Raw genomic sequence first — 22,397 nt, 5'->3', positions numbered from 1 at the left:
ACAGAATCCCTGGGGGTGTAAGAAGGCATTGATATTTTGTTAAATTTCTCCAGGAGATTCTAATCAGTAGCCATGTTTGAAATCACTGCTCTGGACCAGCATTTCTCAAATTTTGGTGTGAATAGAAATTACATACGAATTTTAGTTAAATGTGGACTCTAATTCAGTAAATGGACGGAAGAGCTTAGAGCCCACATTTCTCACCTGGTGATGTCCATTTGAGTAGCAAAGGTCCCAGACTCCTTATTAAATAATTCCCAGATGAGCTTTTCTGACTCAGCACCTATTCTGTCTTTCTGGTAGGCATATGATAGAGTAAGGAGCATGGGCTTAACATTACACAGAGTTAGATCCTATTTCTGCTACTTCAAACTTTTTAAAATATTAGGCTATTTCTGAGCCTGTTCCTTGCCTGTTAAATGGAGCAAATTATACTTATTTTTAGGGGTTCTTTTGGTAAATTAGAGATCATATATTAAAATAATCACTTAATAAATTATTCCAATTATCTTCTTTATCCAGAAGCGAATCTGCTTAATCAGGAAAGTTGCTAACCAAGATCTGTAGGTAATATTGCTGAGCCTAGACAGTAACTCTGATTTGGATTTTCACAGTCAAAGCAATATAAAAACTAAAACAAAAATGATACAATAGCAACAAAACTCTATTTATTTTATTATTTCGCTGCCCCAAACATTCTTCACACAGGAATGAGCAAGACAGTATTTTAGTTGATATTTTATCCTATTTTGTTGACAAGCCTGGTATAAGTTAGTGATTTATAAAGGTCAACCCAAAACATATGGACATAATAACCCACCTAGTGTGCAGAGTCAATATTAGTAATGTTTTCTCCACAACTAGTTAATTCCAAAGGAAAATAAAATAAAGAGTATTTGGCATTTATTGAGCACTTTTTATGTAGCAGACACGCTCTTCTAGAGACTATATGGATAAATTCCTTTAATTTCCATCACAGCCCTATGAGGAAAGTATATTACCCCTGTTTTATAGATGAGAAACTGGAAACGCATAGAGGTCACTCACCCAGAACCACTTAATTGGTGAGTGGCAGTGTCATTCAAACCTACACAGCCTCAGCTTAGAATCTCACTCTTAACTATTATTCTGTACTGCCAGAAGTGACCTTCAAGAATGAGGCTGACCTTCAGTGCAGAGGGGCCCATCCTTAAAGCTTACCCCATTGGGAGTTGTGTCCCGGGCAAATATAGGCCAAGTCTTCCAATTCATATCATGCCTGTACTGTTGGTGCACCTGTTCTCCCAGACCGTACACATTAGCACTGGGCAGTCGGGTGGAAAATTGCAGGAACTGATCAGCAAAGAGGAGGGGTCCAATGCCTGAGTCCAGCCTAGATTCCAATGCAAAACACAGGGACAGGCAGGCAAGTAGAGTAGAGAGGACACAACCTTTCAGAAAATGTCCTTTACATTTTAATGACTCATTATTCCCTGTTTAACTGGCCCCATTCACCCTCCTGTGATGTTCTCCCATTGACATCAAGAGATCAGGACTTCTTTTCCCCTTAAATATCCTACTACATGACCCAAATAGTCTTCTTACATGATAATAGATGTTCTGTAAATAGTTATTGGTAGATACATGGTTAGATGGATGGAGGAAAGGGAAAAATAAAGAGGAAAAAAAATGATCATGCAGTAATAAAAATGAGAAAAAAAAGGAGGAAAAAGTCCAGTTCCTGGACTACAATAAATGCTTAATACCACCACCACAACATAAGAAAAAGTCGGAAGAGGAGAAGGCAAAAAAAGTATACATTTGGAGAGCCTGGTCAGCAACCATGGGCTGATGACCTTTGGGAGTCCTATTGTAATGCATACACCCTTCCTCAGGCTCACAGACCTCCCTCCCCCATGTCCTTCCTACACTGATCCCCAGAGAGGTTCTCAAAACTTACAGAACACGATTATTGCTTCTTCTGCTTACTCTGATGCTAAATGGCTGTTTGGAAACCTCAACTTCATAGGTCAAGGGTGAAGCAGCATCTCCTTTAAAGGGTTGCACATGTTCATGGGGCACTTCATACCTGTCCTTGCTCTGATCAGTTAACTGCTCGGGACATGAAGGAAAAGAAAGCCAAAATGAAAGCTCAGTATTTCTAAAACAGAAACCTCCGTACCAACAGCAGTGCTTCCCAATGACTATGCTCATGGTACTGAATATGGATACTGAGCCAAATGGCATGACGTCAAAGTAGACATACCCATCATACTACCAAATGCAAATGTTTAATACTTGGGTAGAAATTAGCCTTTAGGTAGAAATATACATTGTAAGTCTACAAAACAGACTAGCTCTAGAATCGTCACAGCTGTGATCATTCTTTTTATTTTCCCTCCTGACTACATTTCACATGATATCATGGACAACTAAATGAAAGCCAAACCTCACCATTTGACTCTATAAACTATGTTCAGGAAGTTATCCCATTGAAAGAAGGCCACAAACATCTTCAACACACAGGTATGAAGTCTAATGCTGGTAGAGAAAAATGCCTCCGTAGCAACACTGTCAATCTTGTTGCAACTGTAGCCATCAGGTAGAGAATGAGAACCTTTCAAAAAGATTTTTACAGAGGGGCACCTGGGTGGCTCAGTGGATAAGCATCTGCCTTTGGCTCAGGTCATAATCATGGGGTCCTGGGATTGAGTCTTGCATCAGGCTCCCCATGGGGAGCCTGCTTCTCCCTCTGCCTGTGTCTCGGCCTCTCTCTGTGTGTCTCTCATGAATAAATACGTAAAATCTTTTAAAAAAAATTTTTTTAAATAAATAAACCACAACCTTAAAGTGGAAGCGATTGGACGTCTGATACTCTGCTGTGAGAAGGACATTGTTGACATCATTTCCAAATAGGGATGGAGAAGGCAACCTCTTCAACTGGGCTGTGAACCCTAGTATGTAGAGGGGAAAAGGTTGTGGAAACTCACAAGCAATAGTCATGTAAAAATTAAGCTGTGTCAAAGGGGCTGTGAAAAGGCTTTATTCCTCAAAAGAAGGGAAGCTCCTGCCTCAGGAGCTGGCTTACCTGCATTCGTTTTTACAACATCACCCTCCCCTTGATAACCATGACTCCTAGAATAGTAGCACCAGGGTACATTTATGGTCCCCTGAGGTCTCCAGCAGCACCCACGCTGATCACATGTGGCCTGAAATAAGAGATGAGTCAAATCATTCCATTTCTTTGTGGAACATTATAATTTATAAGTGTAATTTGAGGTTATGGTATCATTAAGTTCATTTTACAATGATATTTAGAGAAATTGTGCTATATCCCAGTCAATGCACAGCTTGTACTCAAAACTTATTTTTCTGGCCAGTGTCCTACTCTGTTATTATTATTATATAATAACATAGGGACCACAATGCAGTCCCATATCTGCCATCACAATAAGATTGGTAACTTTATTTAAATATCCTAAACTACAATATATCACTAGAAACTCAAAATCACAAATGAAGCTTCACTTACATTGTTTTTTAAGGACTTTGTTTTATTCATAAACTTTGAAATCAAATCAGTTTTGACTTTTAAATGTCTATTACATCTGTATGTTACATATATGTGATAAATAGGTACATATGTACAGACATAGTCTCTCAACTTCCCCCAAAGCAGAAACTAATTGTTCCTTGAAACCCAAAGAGATTCTAATTTTTAGTTAAGAAACCTGTCTGCTTTATACCACAATTAATGGTAATTAATTAATTAATTCAAGTGGAGACTAAAATGAATGCAATCCCTTTCTCACGGCAACTCATTTATTTGGAAGGAGCACAAGGCTAACTGCAAAAAAGTACAAAGAAATCTTTCTCATGAGTGTAGATTAGATCTAATAATTTGTAACTAACAGAATAAGGAAAAAATAATAGGATGTTGCTTCTAAGATTTTAGATTACAGAAAGATGATGTCTCCTATCTGGCTTGCTCTTTCCTTTGTTCTACTGGAGCCCTCATTCTGGGGGAAATGAGATGTGCTGTGCATGGAACCACATGGTAAGTGACTAAGAGACATCTCTGGCCAATGGCCTTCTAGTAACTGAGACTCCCATCCAACAATCCTGAAGGATCTCGATCCTGCCAACAATCACATGAGTAAGTCTGAAGAGGATCATGCATAGTGACAGCAATGCCTTGATGGCAGTCTTCTAAAATATTTTGAGCCAAAAGCATCCAGCTATCGTAAAGCCAGATTTGCGACCATAAAAAATGTGAGAAAATAATGTTTGTTGTGTTAAGCCATTCAATTTTGGGATAATCTGTCACAAAGCAACAAGTCACTCATACATCTGCTACATATTTTGCAGGTGTAGAACCTCAGACAGGCAGAAATTCACAGAGGTGAAGTGACCAGCCAAAGGTTACTCAGTCAGCTATTGAGAAGGCAATCACCAAAACTTGGTTCTCTTGCTATCCATTGCCTTTTTTCTATACTCTGGATTTAGGTTCTGTTAAGCATGTTTTCAGGAGGACATGGCCATGCTTCACAAATGATAAGACAAAAAAATTGCTTAGATATATGGACAATTGGATCTCATCACATGCTTATTTTTATGTGAATACCAATTTAAGGATGGGAAAACAGTGCCCATCTGTGGACTACATGGATGTGGGATCGGGCTGAAGTCTATTTCAATCAGCAGATTGTTTTTTCCTTTTAAAATCCACTCAGATGAAACCTCAGTACATCAGACAAAGAGCAATGTGCTGTAAAGGGTGTTAAACAGAATGGTTTTTGCATGCTTTTCAGGGCTTACTAATTTCTTCATTGAACTGGAAAGGACAAAGATCAAAGAATAGCCAAAGGAGCCAGAAAAGTGAATCGTCTCTGTTGGCCAACTTGAAAAGACCAGTCCCTGCAGTAGTACTAAGGAGTCACGAGAAGTGGGAAGAGAAGTGTGGTGCAAATAAACAGGAGAGTAAAAGGGATGTGAAACCTAGAAAAGCTGTCATAGAGAGAAGCTCTACAAAATGATGACGTGGATAGGACTGAAGGCACACAAAAGAAAGAATTAGACCCAAGACACAAAGGTCCCTTTAAGTTCTTGTGAGAATTTAAATTTAAGAGGCATTGCTAAAATAATATAGTATTAAAGACAGTATTAAACTCAAGACAGCACTAAATAAATAAATAAATAAATAAATAAATAAATAAACTCAAGACAGTATTAAAAACTCAGAAGAAAAAATCCTCAGTGCAAGAAAATAAGGAAAGAAAACACGTTTGGGGACAGGGCAGGGGAAAGGTCCCTACCTGTGGGAGCAACACATAACGAAGCAGAACAAATGGAAAACACAAAATAAGACCTTAGGAAAAAAAATTGTCAACTGAATGGGAAGTCACCAGAGAGGGAGAAAAACCATGAGAGACTCTTGACTCTAGGAAACAAACTGGGGTCAGTGGGGAGATGGGGTAACTGGGTGATGGGCATTAGGAGGTCACACGATTGTGATGAGCACTGGGGGTTCTACGCAACTGATAAATTTTGAACACTACACCTGAAACTAAGTATGTACTATATGGAGGCTAATTGAATTTCAATTTTTAAAAAAAATTTGTCATGTCAATTATCACGTTTTAGAAACTTAATTCAAAAGACAAAAATAGCTTATAACTACAATAATAAATTCAGCTATAATTGCTTAGAAATCAATTCAGCTAAAACGGCTCGCCTAAAATTTAAGCTCACAAAAGTGTGTAAGAATAAAAGGGGAAAAAACAGGTATGTGAATAGGACCCTAATTAAAGGCTAGTGTTGCTATAGCAATATCTGACAAATAGGTCTCAAGTAAAAATGCACTATTAGGGAGATGGAGTCACTATAGGATGACAAAAGGTTCAACGCTCCAGGAAGATGTGACATCGCAAATTGATATTCACCTAAGAAATAAGACTCAAGTATTTACAGAAAATTTTTAAAGTATCACAGGGTAAAACTGAAGAAGATAGTATATGATGGACTATTTTCAAGGAGCTGGCTCAATAATTGACAAAGTACATAACAAGGTAAAGATGTTGTACTTTATTTTTTACTTATTTTACATTTTACATGATGGATATATACAGGCTTTTTTTACCAACACAAAGAGAGCTCAAGTGAACTCAGAGGTGGTGAGAAACCAGAGGCTGAAGACACTATGTAAGACCTAATCAAGTTCTGCTCTGCCCAAGCCCTCCCTGAGGTCTCCTCCAACCCTGATGCTTCCCCACAATTAAAAGAGAGAAAAAACAAAGAGGGAAGTAATTTATACCACAAGGAAACATGAAAGGGAAAAGAAAACTAGGGTTCAGCTTTATCTATGAACAGAAATGCAAAAGGGCACACAGCATTAATGGAACTCAGCAATATATTTGATAATGACAAGTGGCATTTCTTCTAGAAACACAAGGATCTTCTGATATCAGAAAATCCACTTTTGTAATTTACCACAATAATTTATCAAATTAAGTACACCTGATGGTCATTTAAAATCATCAGCTATTCACCATAAAATTCTTAGCAAACTGAAATAAAAAGTAACTTGGATAATGGTATCTACCAAAAGCTACAATAAGCACGTTACTAAATGGAGAAATGTCAGAAACATACCCTTTAAAATAAAAAGAATACTAGCTGACTCCTGTTCTGACTTCTTATAATTAAAAATATATTGGAGGTCTTAAAAATATATATATTGGAGGCCTTAACAATACAATGGGCCAAGAAAAGAAAGATAATTTATGAGACTAAAAAAGAATAAAGCCAAATTATCATTATTTCCAGATATAATATTGTCCATGTAGAAATCCAAGATTTATAGAGATGAATTTAAAATCTCATTATTATTTTAGATGCTTTATTTTCTTCTGAAGGTTGTATCTTTTTCCAAATGCAAGGGGAAAAGGGTCAGAATTGCCACAATGGAGTGAGGAGGCTAAAGGAAGAGCAGGTTTTAGCACATATGGGAGATCAAGAGTTCAATTTTTACATGTTTGTTTTGAAATACATTTTATTTTATTATTTTTTAATTTTTTTATTTTTAAAAATTTTATTTATTTATTCATGATAGATATAGAGAGAGAAGCAGAGACCCAGGCAGAGGGAGAAGCAGGCTCCATGCAGGGAGCCCGATGTGGGACTCGATCCCGGGACTCCAGGATCACACCTGGGGCGAAGGCAGGAGTTAAACCGCTGAGCTACCCAGGGATCCCCTGAAATACGTTTTAGATACCCGAATGAGAAAGGTGAATTGGCAGTTGCATACATAAATGTGGAATTCAGGGAAGTGATTTAGGCCGAAGACATTAACTGTGATACATAAGTACAGAGGAGTTGCCATCTGTAGGCAGGACCCTGAATAAAATCATCATAGATTGAATACAGATAGAGAAGAAATTGTGCAATATTTGGAGGTCATATAGAAGAGGAAGCATGAGGAAAGGAGACTGAAAAAAGAAGTGGCTGTCAGGTTAGCCACAAAGTGTATGTGATGTCCTGTGAAGAGAGCTGTTCATCCAGAATTGGTCCTTGGATAAAATGGTGACATGAGCAGCAGCCACAATTGCCAAGACAATAAATAGTGAGCTGAGAATTTCTGCTTCCGTCTGGGTTCAAGCTACCCACACTATAGCTCTTTTCGGATCATCCTTGTTGCCTCAAGGTATGGCGTTCACAGATTCTCAGCTTCCGTGGACAGGAGACTATCTGAGCCACTAAACAAGCAGTTAGTAACAGTTGGGGGTTACTAGTTGTGTTATTAGGTGAGAAATTTCGGGGGGGGGAGGAAAGAAAAACACATTCAGAGTAAAAGTTGAAGGCCAGAAGCCACACAAATTCATTATTAAAACCCATCTTATACCCTATGCTGATGGAAACTTATTTATTAGAACTAAAACTCTACATTTCAATAAAATACGTGATATGAATGAATATTCCTTTAGAACCTTCAAAATGCCCTCACAGTGTCTTCTTATCTCCTGCTGATAGGCTTGTACAGATAAAACTGAAAAAGTTGTAACGTTATCAGAGTAGAAAATACTTGCTACATATATAATTAAAGATATGAATTAGAATCCAAGGGTGTTGGGGTGGCTCAGTTGGTTAGGCATCTGTCTTCAGGCCATGATCCCAGGGTCGTGGGAGGGAGCCCCTAGTCTGTCTCCCTGTTCAGTGGGGAGTCTGTTTCTCCCTCTGCCCATCTAGCTCCCTCTGCTCGTGCTCTTTTGCACGCACACTCTCTCTATCAAAAAAAGGAATTGGAATCCAGAATAACACAAATAAGAAACTTGTACAAATCAAATATTTTAACATAAAAGAGAAATTGTTGCCCTATACACTGAAAGATACATGTTTAAGAAGAAATCAATTATTAATCAGAAACTTCCTCAGAAGTAATTCCACATGTCTTTCCACATGTGAGTTGAAAATAATCTCCTGATAAGATTATGCATACTTTGGAATTCGTGCATTATTAGGTCATCAGGAAGCAGCAGATCTAAGATAGAAAAAACAATCAAGACCTCAGCAACTGTAGCATTTCGAAAAAAAGCAGGCAAAGTTGCAAGGGCAAATGCAAGCAGGTACCAAGGAAGGATCTCAGGTGTAGAGAAAGTCAGCAGCATTAGCCAGCTCCTGCCACTGGAGGAAATGGGCACGGGCTTCCTTCCGGCTGCACTGGGCTTTGCTCACCTGGCCCTGCCAATCCTAGTGCTGGCTCTACTAACCCCATGAAGCCCCATCCTGCTCTGTTCTGTATTGTCCGGGGCATTCTGCAGCCTTTACAGTTACTGATGCCTACTCTGAGCAAAATAAGCATTTCTCTGCTGCTGTTTAAAATGGCTGCAAGTTCCCTGACATACTTCCCATCAGGAGGTGGGATCTTTGCTCTTTCCCTTGACTTGAGGCTGGCGGATGTGAGCAACAGATTGCAGCAAACGTGCTGCTGTGTGGGTTCTGGGCTTTGTCTTTAGAGGACCAGTAGCTTCATCTCTGTCACTCCCATGGAAGGAATCCATGGGCCCTGCTATGGAAGACCACTGAGACATCAAGAGAGATCCGGAGGCCATAGCACAGAAAAAGAGAGAGACCCAGGGGAGGTCAGTCCTCTTCACCATCTTCACCAAGGTGCTGAGCATGTCAATGAAGATATCTTGGATCCCCTGGACCAGATCAGCCACCTGCTATATAGCATCAAGTAATCCCCGTCAACACCATATGGAGCAGAACCATCCACACCAACCCTGTCCAAATCTCTGACCCATAAAATCATGAAATATAGTACAATGACTGTTGTTTTAAGCCACTAATTCTGGCTCACTTTGCAGGAGTAGATAAATGGAGAGTCTGGGCTCTAAGAAAGAGGGGGACTTAGAACAATTTTAGCTAGGCTGGTGTTTAGTCCAATATAGAGAGAATCTAGGGTAGATAAGGAGGAGCTGGGCTCACAGTTTTCCAGCTCTTCCCACAAAAGCAGTATCACTGGCCTTCAGGAGATCCCCAAAGCATTGACTTGCACTCATTCAAATAAAATAGATTCCATATCCAACTATAAATACATTTTTAAAATATCTAGCTTCCGCATTTTTTCTGCCTTCTGTTGTTATAGGTAACAAAGACTTTACTTTCTAAAAAGCCAGTGGATGGGATGCCTGGGTGTCTCAGTGGTTGAGTATCTGCCTTTGGCTCAGGTCACGATCCCAGGATCCTGGGATCAAGTCCCACATCAGGCTTCTTGAAGGAAGCCTGCTTCTCCCTCTGCCTGTGTCTCTGCCTCTCCTTCTGTGTCTCTCATGAATAACTAAATAAAATCTTTAAAAAAAAAAAAAAAGCCAGTGGAACATGATGTTGTGAACAAAAAGAACCAGAGAGTCTCAGTACAAGGACAATGAGTAAAATAAGGAAAAGTATACCTTTTTCAAACAATGGGAGAAATTTTAGAAGTTAAAAAACACTTTATGATAAAGGAATTCCAAATCACCTTCTAGTCATCAAACTATTACCTATTTTTATAGCCAGTATCTTTGGACAAATGAATGAATAAGTAAAATTAACCTCAAATCAGTGAAATCCCGTAATTACAGACTATTGTATAATACACGCATTTCGAGTCAGGTTTTACAAGTTACCTTGGGCACTTCCTTCCATCCCAAAGTGAGGTCTGGTGGCAAAGACTTTCAAAAACATGCCACTCTGTAATTCTGAAAATCCAGACTTTCTAGTCCCCCCAATAACACTAAAGTGAATGTTCAGAACTTTAGAGGTGAATATTCTAAAATCGTGGAAAGCACAGAGTTTAGTATAATTCCTGGCTCATGCTCAGCATGCATTTGTTTAATGGACAGATTTACCTGAGCGCGCTGCCTCATTTCACTGACAAAGATTTGACAGTCTGCAAGGAAACAAGTCTTAGTGATCAAGTCACAGAGTTCTTCAGGTGCAAAGCCAGGACTAGAATCAGGTACTGGTGCCCCCCTAACATGCTGCTGTCCAAGGGCTACACTATTAACTCAAGGATAAAGCATAAACTTGTCTGTATACAGGGTTTGACAGCCCACTGCTCTTCCTAGCACCAAATAATGGCTCTTAACTAATGTTGTGTAAACACAGAGTAATTTTGAAGGTGGAGACTCATAATGATCTTTGCAAAATGCAATTTGCTTGCTGATATTCATAAGACTTGATCCATTAAACACTTCTTGATTTAAAAAAGTGGAATTTGCAAAAATATATCACAAGCCAACAAGTATATAATACGTAGATAATTACCAAGTGTGTCTGCTATAAAATATGACAAAATTTCTGAATAAAAAACATGGTAACTTCTCAAATATCATCATAAAGATTATCACTACTACTAGTGTTATCCATAGAAAGGACTTACTGTAAACAGTTCTCAGTTTACCCATTCTAAAAGTTAGTCAGGATATGCAGGTTTATTTTAAGCATGTAAACCTGCTCTCCCGTGTTTATACAATATATTCTAATCCTGGAAACCAATGAGTTTTAAATTACTGTCTATGGGCTCTTTCCTGAGCTGAGTATCTGGAATTGATTGTCTTTCTGCTCCCAGCCATCAATGGGATCTTTCAACTCTTGAATCGTGGGTAAAAGTTCTGAATTTAGCTAAAAGGCCTCAAGATAAGGGAGAAAGTGATATGCTCTTTTGGAATGGATAGATTTCAGATAAGTATAGAGAGTTGTCTCTAAAATCTGCACAGGAGATGGCCTATATGCAGCTTTAGAGGCACAAAATTTAAATCCAGTCAAAGATGACAGATTGAGATATTTGAACTCGACCCAATCAATAAACAGTAATAAAGGCTATTAGTATTCAAGTTGAGTAGTAATTTGAGTTGAAATGAAAGTAGGATGTTCAAGAGGGTAATTTTAATCCCATGTGTAATGAAATAGACAGAGGAGAAAAAATTCAGAAGAGGCACTGGGGAGTCTCTGGGAGTAATCATGAGGTGGTAAAGGGCCAGCATGACCAAAGTGAGAAGGGGAATAAAGTGCTTATTCTGGGAGACATTGTTAAGGAAACTGTTTAAAATATATAAAATATTGACCAAAGTGCTTGAAGGGACGAGCCAGGCAAGAGTTCTGCTGTCTCTGCCACGAAGACAAGAAGCATAACAGAGGTATGAACAGAATCTGATGGTTGAGGAGAGAAATAAGATTTGGTGAAGGGTGACGAGTTCAGGAGAGGTGATCAAGGGACACCCAAGTGAGATGCCCTGCAACCAGCTGCAAGCCCAGAACTAAACATCAGAGGCAGAGATTTTGATGACTGAGTCATCCTTTTTTTCCCTGCCGAGACTCATGGAAAGGACTCTTGGAGTTCTTTCTCTCCCAAAATATCTCCCAAGAGTATTCCATAGGGCTTGACAGATTCATAGGATTCCCTCCCATTATTGGGAGTTAGAAACAATGAGATCTACAACAAAGAATTATCTGAAGGGAAATTTATACTGTTAGTTCCTCATAAGTAACCCTGGAGGAGACAAAGAGATAGGATTGATAAAATGTCACAGCAATGGCCTCCACACTGGAACATTCCACTAGCCTCGTATCAATTTCATAATTTCTTTCCACTCCCTTGCTCCACACAGCCATGTACTTCCCTTTAACATGTACATTATATAAATACATCATTATCCATAGACTCAGCCTCTCAACAACACTCTGGGGCAGCATATAGTACCCAGGATATTTAAAACATGCACCAAAATACATAAGATATATCTTCTATGAAGAAACAGTCCATTGAAAGTACTCCCAGAACATTTCTCTCTGGCTGAGCTAAAGAGGAGGCAAGTGAATGAATGTCAAGGTCACAGATTGATTGGTCAAAATATAGAAAATATAGAAAAAGGCAAAGTTCATTTATTAAACTATAATCTTGATACCAGAGAATTTATTTAAAGGGTTTGGGCTAAAACACCAAAGAAACGTTACTAAGGCAATAATGACATCTGAAGTTCAATAGTCAATATCAAGCTTGGATGCTTTAGGAGAGTGAATAGACTTAGGATGCATTTGAGTCTTCTAGCTGGCCTCCCGAGCAACAAGGTTCCCAGCACACTGTGAGAGGGGCAAGTGAATGGGTGTGGATCAACCTTCCGCAAACCAAGTGTGCCAAACATCCTGCTTAGATGTGGCATATCTAGACCACAACTTCCCTTTCCTATTGACAAACCAGTACATTAATGGTCCTCTCTCATCAAGCTCTAATTTACCTTACAGTCTCAGGCAATATCTTCTCTCTGGCACCCACTCTGTATCTTGGCCATATGGGACCATTTGATATGTCATGTGTGTTCCCCACAATTTTCTCGCCCATCACTTTGTTTACATTCCTCTTCTACCTTGAATCCACTTTCCATTCCTCCTATTTGTGTCAAAATCCTCCTTATCTTTAACTCCACACTGTCATCTCAATAATATTATCTTCTAATCTGTGATCCCCATCATATTTCTTTTATATCTTATGACTTTTGTTTCATATGCCAGTTATTTATTTACTTGGCTTATCTTCTCTACAAGAATCTATGAGAAGAAAAATATTTCATTTAATTGAGCCTATCATCCCAAATGCTGAACTTTGACATCTGGCCCCATACCAAAGTGCTCTGCTTTTTCTTTCTTCCTATTATTTTCTTTTTCCTTTATTCCTGTTTTGATGTTCTCTTTTCTTTGTTTCTAATTACATGATTCTATTCAGCCTTAAATGGCTGTCCCTAGCTGCTATGTATCACATCAAAAACTAGCCTCCTCTACCTGACTTCCAAGGTCTTCCAAAATTTAAATCCACCTTTCCTGTTCAGTTTTGTTTCTTCCTACTCCCAGATGGCAACTCTCTTCACTATTCTAAGAGAAGGTCAAGTTCGTTTCAGTCAGGCTAAGATGCCAGATAAAGGGAACTAAATACTATGATATTCTTGGTAAGTTAAGTTGGTCTAACTGGAAAAATTTTCTACTTTAGCAGACTTACTGCTCAGGCTGCTACCCTTTGGTGCCATAAACAGCTAGTCAGGGCACTGTGTCATCCTGTCTAGGAATTTCCTGATCCTTAACTATTGGTAAGATTGGGTCTCTCTCTTGCCTTCAACATAGTACCTGTACTTCCTGAATAGTTCTATCCCATCACTCTGCTCCAATCTTAGGCATCTTCTCTATACCAAGCTACTTATCTGGCTCTGATTCCCTTCTCTGCCTTAACTTCACACTTCCCCCAACCCTGGTCCATCACATCTTACGGCTGATCTCATCTGTTCTCTCTCAGCTGCAATGGTTCTCATTGACTCAGCATCTATGCCCAGTCAGTCAACACCAAAGTCTCAAACTGTAACAATTCCCACTTTCCACAGTTCCCCTCTCTATGACTGGGGCTGAATTATGTCCTCAGAAAAGCCATGTTGAAGTCCTAATCTTTACCCCTCAGATCATGATCTTATTTGGGAGTAGGACTGCTGCAGATGTAGTTAGTTAAAATGAGGTCATACTGGAATAAGGTAAGTCCTTAATCCAATATGCCAAGTATTCTTATTCAAATGGGAAATTTGAACAGACACACACATAGGGGGAACCCACATGAAGACAGAAATTGGAGTGATGCAGCAACAAGCCAAGGAATGCCAAGGACTGACTGTTACTACCAGAGGCTAGGAGAGAAGCATGAACAGCTTCTTCCTGAGAGCCCTCAAAAGGAATCAACCCTGCCAACATCTTGATTTGGGACGTGTAGCCTTCAGAAATGTGAGAGAGGGAAAAAAAAAAACAGAAAAGAAAAAAATGTCTTTTGGTGTTAGGACCTTCAGAAAAACCAAAACAGCAACTCTCAAGACCATTACAGATTATTCCAGCCTACTAATAATAGGATGGCTAGAGAGATCAATGTGAGCGTGCCATGTGCCCAGGTAACACATGCAGCCAGTATCCTATCTGTATCTGATACAAATCTGCCATTTCACATCAGTGGACTTCACTCAGAAGCCTATATTTTGTTTTCATTCATTCTTAGTGTGAAAGGTGATTGATATTGTGTGTGTAATGAACTTTACAACCATAATAATCAGCTGGACTTCAACTGATGATCAGGAAATACTGCCATAAAATAAAGACCAGATGACTGCACTATCTTTAATCTGGTATTTATTACCTTCTTCCTTCCAAAACATGTCTCCTAAAATTTAGTCCTTATTCTAAATGTTTTTTGCTTGTATATGACTTTTCATTGTAGATCCTAGATAGACTTTGGGAATCATGAAAAGAGAGAGACAGAGAAAAGGTGAGAAACAGAGGCAGTAACAAAGTCAGAGAGAACTAGTAACTGAGTAGTGTTGCCAGATAAAAGACAAATCCATTTTTAATAGAAGTTCCAAATCTTGCCTGGGACACTCATGCTAAAAACGTATTCATGATTTATCTGAAATTCATATATATATATTTTTATTTATGATAGTCACACAGAGAGAGAGAGAGAGAGAGAGGCAGAGACATAGGCAGAGGGAGAAGCAGGCTCCATGCACCGGGAGCCCGACGTGGGATTCGATCCCGGGTCTCCAGGATCGCGCCCTGGGCCAAAGGCAGGCACCAAAACGCTGCGCCACCCAGGGATCCCCATATTTAATTTAATCTGGAGTTTTCTCACTCTTCTCCCAAAGCTGCACTGCCCAATGGGTGTAAACTAAGCTAATCAAGTAGAACTGAAATTTTGGTTGGGGCTGCTGGGTTGTGATTAACTGATTTACTTGCATTGCACTCCAGTTTTAACCATTAGTTGTAAAATCACAATCTTGAGTACATGAGCTAATATACTAACCAAGAATCCAATGGAATCCTAGTTAATAGGTTTGAAAGAACTCAAAAATTTTAAAAGCATCCTGATCCAAGGCAACTTAATAACTTTGGTGGTAGGCAGCAAATGAAGATGGTTTCTAACAATTTAAGTAATGTCTGCCCAGTGTGGGGCTTGAACTCAAGGTTGTTGAGATGTACCAACTAAGAATGATAAAATTGCAACAAATGAGATTCTCTACTTTGAGGCTTGATAAACCTTGAGCTAGATGCAAGCAATTCGAACATGTCTACCAATAAACGCTAAATAAAGGTGTGGTTTCCAGTAGAAAAAATTTAAAGAAGAAATAAATATTTGGGTCTCCTTAAAAAAAAAAAAAAAAATACATGGATTTTTTGGATCCAGGATACAGGATTCATTTGCCTGAGCCACCAATAGTCGCAATGCAGTTTGCAACTCCCGAGAGTTACAAACAACAGGAATTAACAACAAAAACTATCCAGTAGCAGCAACTCTTAAATGAAAACAAGATCCAAAATTCAAACCTTTGTTGGTGGCTGGTCAGGAATGCAGTTGATTCGTTCTGCTTCATCTACCACCGGGCACACAGCAGAATCAGGGGTGGTACTTGCTGTCCCAGGATCTGGGGTAACTACTGTCCCAGGATCTAGGGTAATCCCAAAAACAAACATAAAATGACCATCAGACAGATTTAACATTATAAGCATTTGATATGGGACACCTGGCTGGCTCAGTGGTTGAGCATCTGTCTTCGGCTCAGGGCATGATCCTGGAGTCCTGGGATTGAGTCCTGCATCAGGCTCCTTGCAGGGAGCCTTCTTCTCCCTCTGCCTATGTCTCTGCCTCTCTCTCTCTCTCTCTCTCTCTCTTTCTCTCTCTATGTCTCTCATGAGTAAATAAATAATTTTAAAAAAAATAAGCATTTAATATGATTGTCACAGTTCTTAATACCTCCAAGTCTATGAAGTATATGAACTCTACTACTCCAAGTATATGAATTCTACTGCTGATTGGGCTTCACCCTGATGTCCTTGAAATGCACACATTCACTTTAGAAAGCCTCATTTTGTTCATGCTAACTGTATTTACTTCTGTGTATATTGCATCCTCTTCTTCCACCACCAACACCCTTTTTGAGATGGTTCACATAAGAGCAAGGAGTTTGGCATTACCGTTAGATCAAAAGTTCACCAAGGCAAGAACCAAATCTACTTTCTCTAGTCCAGGAGTCAGCAAACTATAGCCCATGGGCCAAATCAGGTCACAGCCTGACTTTTAAATAAAGTATTGCTGGAACATGGCTATACCCACTTTTTAATGTATTATCTATAGCTGCTTTTGTGCTACAATGGCAAAATTGATTAGTTATGAGAGACCATATGGCCTGCCAAATCTGAAGCATTAAGTACCTGGCCCTTCACAGAAAAGTTTGCAGACTTCTCTGGTCCTTTACTTATACCCCCAGTAGCTGGTTACAATATGTTTGCACATAAAACATGCCCAGTGTGTGCTGTCTTGAACGTTACCACCCTAATCAGAGTAACCTCAATTCTGGTTGCTCCGTCAACAGGCATTCCCTCAACAGGAACACTTCTGAGTGATATTCTTATGTAAACATAAAGTCTCGTATCTCAAAAATGTAAAGGAAGGCCACCAATCTAAAAATTGGCAGTTAGGGGGAGCCGGTGGGCCCGGCAGGGGTGGGGTTGCAAAAAAAAAATTAAAAATAAAAAAAAATAAAAATTGGCAGTTAGGAACTGCCCAAGGGCCTTGATTCAGATGTTAAAATCAGTTAAATAAAAAGGACACATTTATTACATTCTAAAATAAGGAAGTAAGAGTTCTTTAAGTTACTCTGTGGTAAGTTAATAAGGACATTAAGATAGAACAATGAGGCTTTTAATTAGTTTTCTAATTTCTTTTCCAATTTAAAAGTGATGGATTAAGAGGACTTCAATTTTGTGCCACTTTCTGCGTAAGGATTTTAGTTGCATCTTCAAGATCATGGAATTTTAAGAGTTAAACCATCTTTAAGATTATTTGATCTAACTCCTCACAAAAGTAGAAATTGTCAGGGCTGGGACAGAGGGAGCGGGAGCAGAGAAGTCTTCTTCTAGCCATAGACTGACCCTTCATCACTTGGTTCACAGAAGCTGTTCCTAGATGAACCAGATAAGAAATCAGGGATAACTGAGCACAATCCAGCCCCTGTTTCTGAATAAGACAATTCAATAATTGTCTAATTAAAGAAGTCTGGTAGTTGCTACTTTCTTAAAAACAGAACTTTCACCTAAAATACTTTGATTATATATTTATTCGATTGCCTTGCATGTAAGAGATAATTAGTTAATAAAGGTTAATAATGTTGTTAATGAAATGAGAGTTCATCAATGCAATTCAGCAAATTTATGTCGAGTCAGTTGTGGAATCCTGCAATGTGCTAACTGGGAAATAAAAGTATCAGCTTAGGCGTACAGTGAATACCTAATGAGCTGCCACAAGCCACAGTTCCAGTCAGGGGCTCACCAACACACATATAACATACCTCCCCCCCATAAACACACAGACGCATTCACACCAATGGACAGGAGACCATCACTTCCCTGCCATTTATGAGGTTTCTACTCTGATAAGAGCAACACATAGAGGAGAACATCAGAGTTCCTTGTTACCTTTTGATTCCAAAGAATCTTGAGCTGAAAGCACAAACAGAGGAATAGTGATGATAAACACCATAAGCAGAAGAACACTGAGCATAAGCTCCAAAGTCGTGAAATCTTTCCACTTCCTTCTTGCCATCTGCAAAAAAAAAAAAAAGAGAGAGAGAGAGAGAAAAGGCGGTGAGGGGAAACAATTTTAGATTTGAGTTTCATTTAATTTATCTAGTAATTTTGTAATGGACAAGCTCAAATGTCACTTAAGTAAAATGAATAACTAGCAAACACTCAGGTACACATCCATCATCTAGATTAAAAAATTATCAATTCATGACAATCTTGTTTTGTCTTTATTCCTACTTACTTCTCTCCCTAACCTTAGATTATTTTAAAGCAAATCTTAGATATTTTTGAATCTGAAAATATCTAAGTATTGGGGCATCTCATTGGCTTAGTTATGGAACATGTGACTATTGATCTCAGAGTTGTGAGTCTGAGCACCATGATGGGTATAGAAATTACTTAAAAATTTATTTTCAATATTTAAGTATTAAATAAACTTCACGCATCCCAATCAAGATATTGTTAGAACACCAAAGGTATTTTTAAGATAATTTTTAATCATCAAATATCTAGTCAATGTTGAAATTTCTCTCATTTGCATTTGCACCAAGGCAAGAACCAAATCTACTTTCTAATTTTTATAATTTGTTCTACTTTGTTATAATTTGTTTATAATTTGTTCTACTTTCATCAGGATGCAAGCAAGATTTATATATTGTAATTGGTTTGTGTCTGTTAAGTGTTTTGTTGTTGTTTAGAGAGAGAGTGCATATGCACTTGCATGAGCCTGGGGTAGAAAGAAGAGAAAGAGAGAGAATCTTAAGCAGGTTCCATGCCCAGCATGGAGCCCAACGGGGGGCTCAATCTCATGACCCTGAGATTGTGACCTGAGCCACAATCAAGAGCATGACACTTAACGAACTGAGCCACCCAGGGTCCCTCTGTTAATCTTCATTCAATCAGTAGGTTTGTTCTGTAGATTTCCCCATAGTCTGGATTTTGTCAATTGCATCTGTGGATATACTAATATGTTTTCCTACCCTTATGTTTCCTGCAAATTTAATTACCAGATCTAGAGTTTTGGCAGATATAGGTCTTTTTAGCAAGAATGGTGCATAGCTCATATACAGTCTTCTGGCAAGAGACACATAAAATCTAGCAGATTCTCCCTGTTTCATATTAATAGCCATTGGTGAGTATATTTCTTAGATCCATTATTTCACTAGTTGTGACAGTGATACTGTAATTATACCATTCCTTATATACTTGATGAAATATTACTATAGAGAAAAACTTCCCCTCATCTGTTATTTGGACATAAAGATAAAATTCATATACGGAAGGTAGGATAAATGTTTGACCCTATTTTCTGGGTTTCAGAATAAGGAGTTGTTGCCCTAACACCCTTGAAAGAGGACCAGTGAGATTATTTGCCCAATATATTTGTGAAGTTATGGATTTAAACACATCTTATCTGTACTAATCCATTGATATTATTATTATCATTAATGCTCATTCCGTCTCATCTGCACCTAGTGGGAGTCTCTTCAGATTGGTTCCTGGTAGTCTTTGATAGTTTCCTTATTCTCTGTTATAACATGAAGATCTAGGCCTATTTGTACATCCCCTTCCCCCAGACTCAAATCAAACATCTCTAAGGAGGCTTTTTTTTTTTTTTCTTTTTCAGTGGGAACAATACTCAGAAACCACAGTTTCAGTGAGAGTTGGTGAATTCTACAACTAAAGATACCTAAAGGATGATCCTGACCAACTGGCTACCTTTGGAGTCCCAGGGAGAATTGTCAACTTAAAAAAAAATACAGAAATAACACATTTATTACCTATGTTAGGGTCGTTATAAATCCTAGCTGGGGATTAAAATATTTTGCCAAGAAGTTTAAATCAGATGTTCAGCACTTGCCTACTGTCTCAACCTCAGTGAATCTAAATCTCTGGGGTTAAGGCTTAGATATCTGATTTTTTTTTAAACTCCACAGATAATTCCAATATGCAACTATGTTTCAGAAACAGTGACCCTATCATGGTCTTATAAATTGTAAAAATGCATTTTATCAGGTAAAAATATATTAAGAAATGGTATCTATAAAGTTAAAAAAAAAAAAAGAAAAGAAATGGAACCAATAGTCAAGACCCTCCATTTTATGCATAAGTAAAGTAAGGCATGGTCAGTCAAGTGTCTTTTTCAGAGCCACCTAGTCAAAAACTAGAACCAAATTTCCCAAAAGGCTGAATGTAGTTCCCTTTGGTTACTGTATCTCTCCTGGCAACTTTTGGTGGGCCCCTCATGGACAGAATATGCTTGAGCCTACCACAACTTGGTCTTCAACAACTCATCTCAACCTATCTTATTCCTGACCCCTTCTTCCAATCAGCTCCTGATCTCCATCAGATTTGAGTCAAAGGGGGTGCCTGGGTGGCTCAGTGGTTGAGCATCTGCCTTTGGCTCACATCATGACCCTAGGACCCTGGGATCAAGTCCCATATCAGGCTCCTCTACAGGGAGCCTGCTTCTCCCTCTGCCTTTGTCTCTGCCTCTCTTTCTCTCTATGTCTCTCATGAATAAATAAATAAAATATTTTTTAAAAAAAAGATTTGAGTCAAAGTATTGCATTCCAGTCTGTAAAGAACTTGATATGTACCAACCAACTACTACTATCAACTGCCTTGGAACTGAGTATCCTTCTCCTCAAAACATCTAACTTCCAGAACTTCTGACCACAGAATTTCCCACACAGAGGTTGGTGGCCTCCCCCTGTGGAGTCTGACACAGCAGCATGTGATCCCCTGCTCACTGCTTCCTGCCAAACACACCACACACTGGGATCAACAACGAAGCTGGTCTTTTGGGGGTGCTAAATGCAGACAGTATTTTAAGTCAAAATTTATGTCTTAAAGACTCATAGAATTCAAACCCTAAAATCATTCTCCTTCATATTCAGAGGTCCAGGACAAGGAATGCCTTGAAATATCTTCTCACTGACAAGGAAGGATGATGGAAAGTCAACCTTCACTCATTGAACCTGCTAACACTAGGGGAGACCGTGCCCAGAGAGCAGCTGAACTGCTCCCAGGATGGATACTGATACCATAAGTCTAGGTATGGAGCACAGCAATATGGCAAATGTTTGAATAAAAATAAGATACCACCTTCCTAAGGGTGAATATGATGAACAAGACAGAAACAGGACCTGAAGGAGGAAAGGAAAAAACTCATAGCTGTTAAAGCCTGGACCACCACAACTGGCAGTGTCACTGGGGCCTTTGAGCAGCTTCCCTTAGTCCTACCACAAATGCACAGACTACATTTAAGGTTTTCTTCCGATAAGGAGTTAGGCACTGTGTACCCATTCAGATGACGATTATGCCTCACAAACAGTCCTTTCTAGAAATCTGCCCCAGTGTCTGCATTGCAGGATTTTGTCCTTTGTTAGGGATAATTTTGATTCTGGCCTGAGCTGTGGCACCGTCCTCCAGCAGTAGCAAGGAATATGACTCCCCTATCACCCACTCCGTATCCTTCCCAGGGTTGTCCCAGATGCCACTGTATTTACCACCTCCTTCTTCTGACCCACTACTACCATTCTTTAGAAAGGGGGTCCTTTGCAAGTTAACATTCTGTATACTCTGTCAAACATTGAGTAAATCATATCTTTCAGTCACTTGTGCCAAATTCCAACAGCATTTTATTAGATAACATTTGGTGTCTTTGAAAAGGAAAACTCGACATTTCATGCCATTAGCTGAGCTAAGTTTTGAGAATCACTGAAATATCCTGTTTACCTGAGATAGCAACATCCTATTCTGATCGCATTCTATATATGCAACAATACTGAGATACTAGAATGACCAGGCTAATTTTCCATTATACCGTGGATGATGAAAGGACTGAGGTGTTATGTGGTTTTTAAAAAAGATTTATTTATTCATTTTAGAGAGGGAGGAGGGGCAGAAAGAGAGGGAGCAAGAGAAAATCTCAAGCAGACTTCCCACTGAGTGTGGAGCCCAATGTGGAGTTCAGTCCCACGACCCATGAGTTCATGACCTGAGCCAAAATCAAGAGTCAGATGCTTAACTAACTGAGCTACGCAGGCTCCCCTATGTGCTATGTGTTTTAATGACACTCTCCCAAGACTTAGGACAAGTCTGTGGCACAATTAGGGATGCTGACTTCCGCCTTAGAGATTGTCTTTATGACCTCACTGCCTCTTAGGTAAAGGCAACACTCTTTCACATTTTGTGTGAGGATGTTCATCTATAGGAGCAGACACAGCACTTTTTCAAAAGCATGAGAAACTACATAGAGCCATATTGTAATGCAG

At 39.0% G+C, this 22,397-nt stretch overlaps 1 protein-coding gene across 1 annotated transcript in view; it reads right to left on the bottom strand.

The window, feature by feature from the left end:
- Positions 1-22,397, bottom strand: part of MGAM (maltase-glucoamylase) — a 141,825-nt gene that overhangs the window by 58,179 nt on the left and 61,249 nt on the right. The window contains 6 exon segments of the mRNA XM_041751803.1: positions 1,201-1,372; positions 1,940-2,091; positions 2,824-2,933; positions 3,068-3,188; positions 15,862-15,983; positions 18,010-18,136. Of these exon segments, the coding sequence (XP_041607737.1) occupies positions 1,201-1,372; positions 1,940-2,091; positions 2,824-2,933; positions 3,068-3,188; positions 15,862-15,983; positions 18,010-18,136 (804 nt within the window).

Source organism: Vulpes lagopus, chromosome 4 (genome assembly GCF_018345385.1).
Source record: "Vulpes lagopus strain Blue_001 chromosome 4, ASM1834538v1, whole genome shotgun sequence".
Classification (NCBI taxonomy): Eukaryota; Metazoa; Chordata; class Mammalia; order Carnivora; family Canidae; genus Vulpes; species Vulpes lagopus.
Note: the sequence above shows the minus strand (reverse complement) of the source record. Positions and strands in the feature narration are given on the sequence as shown.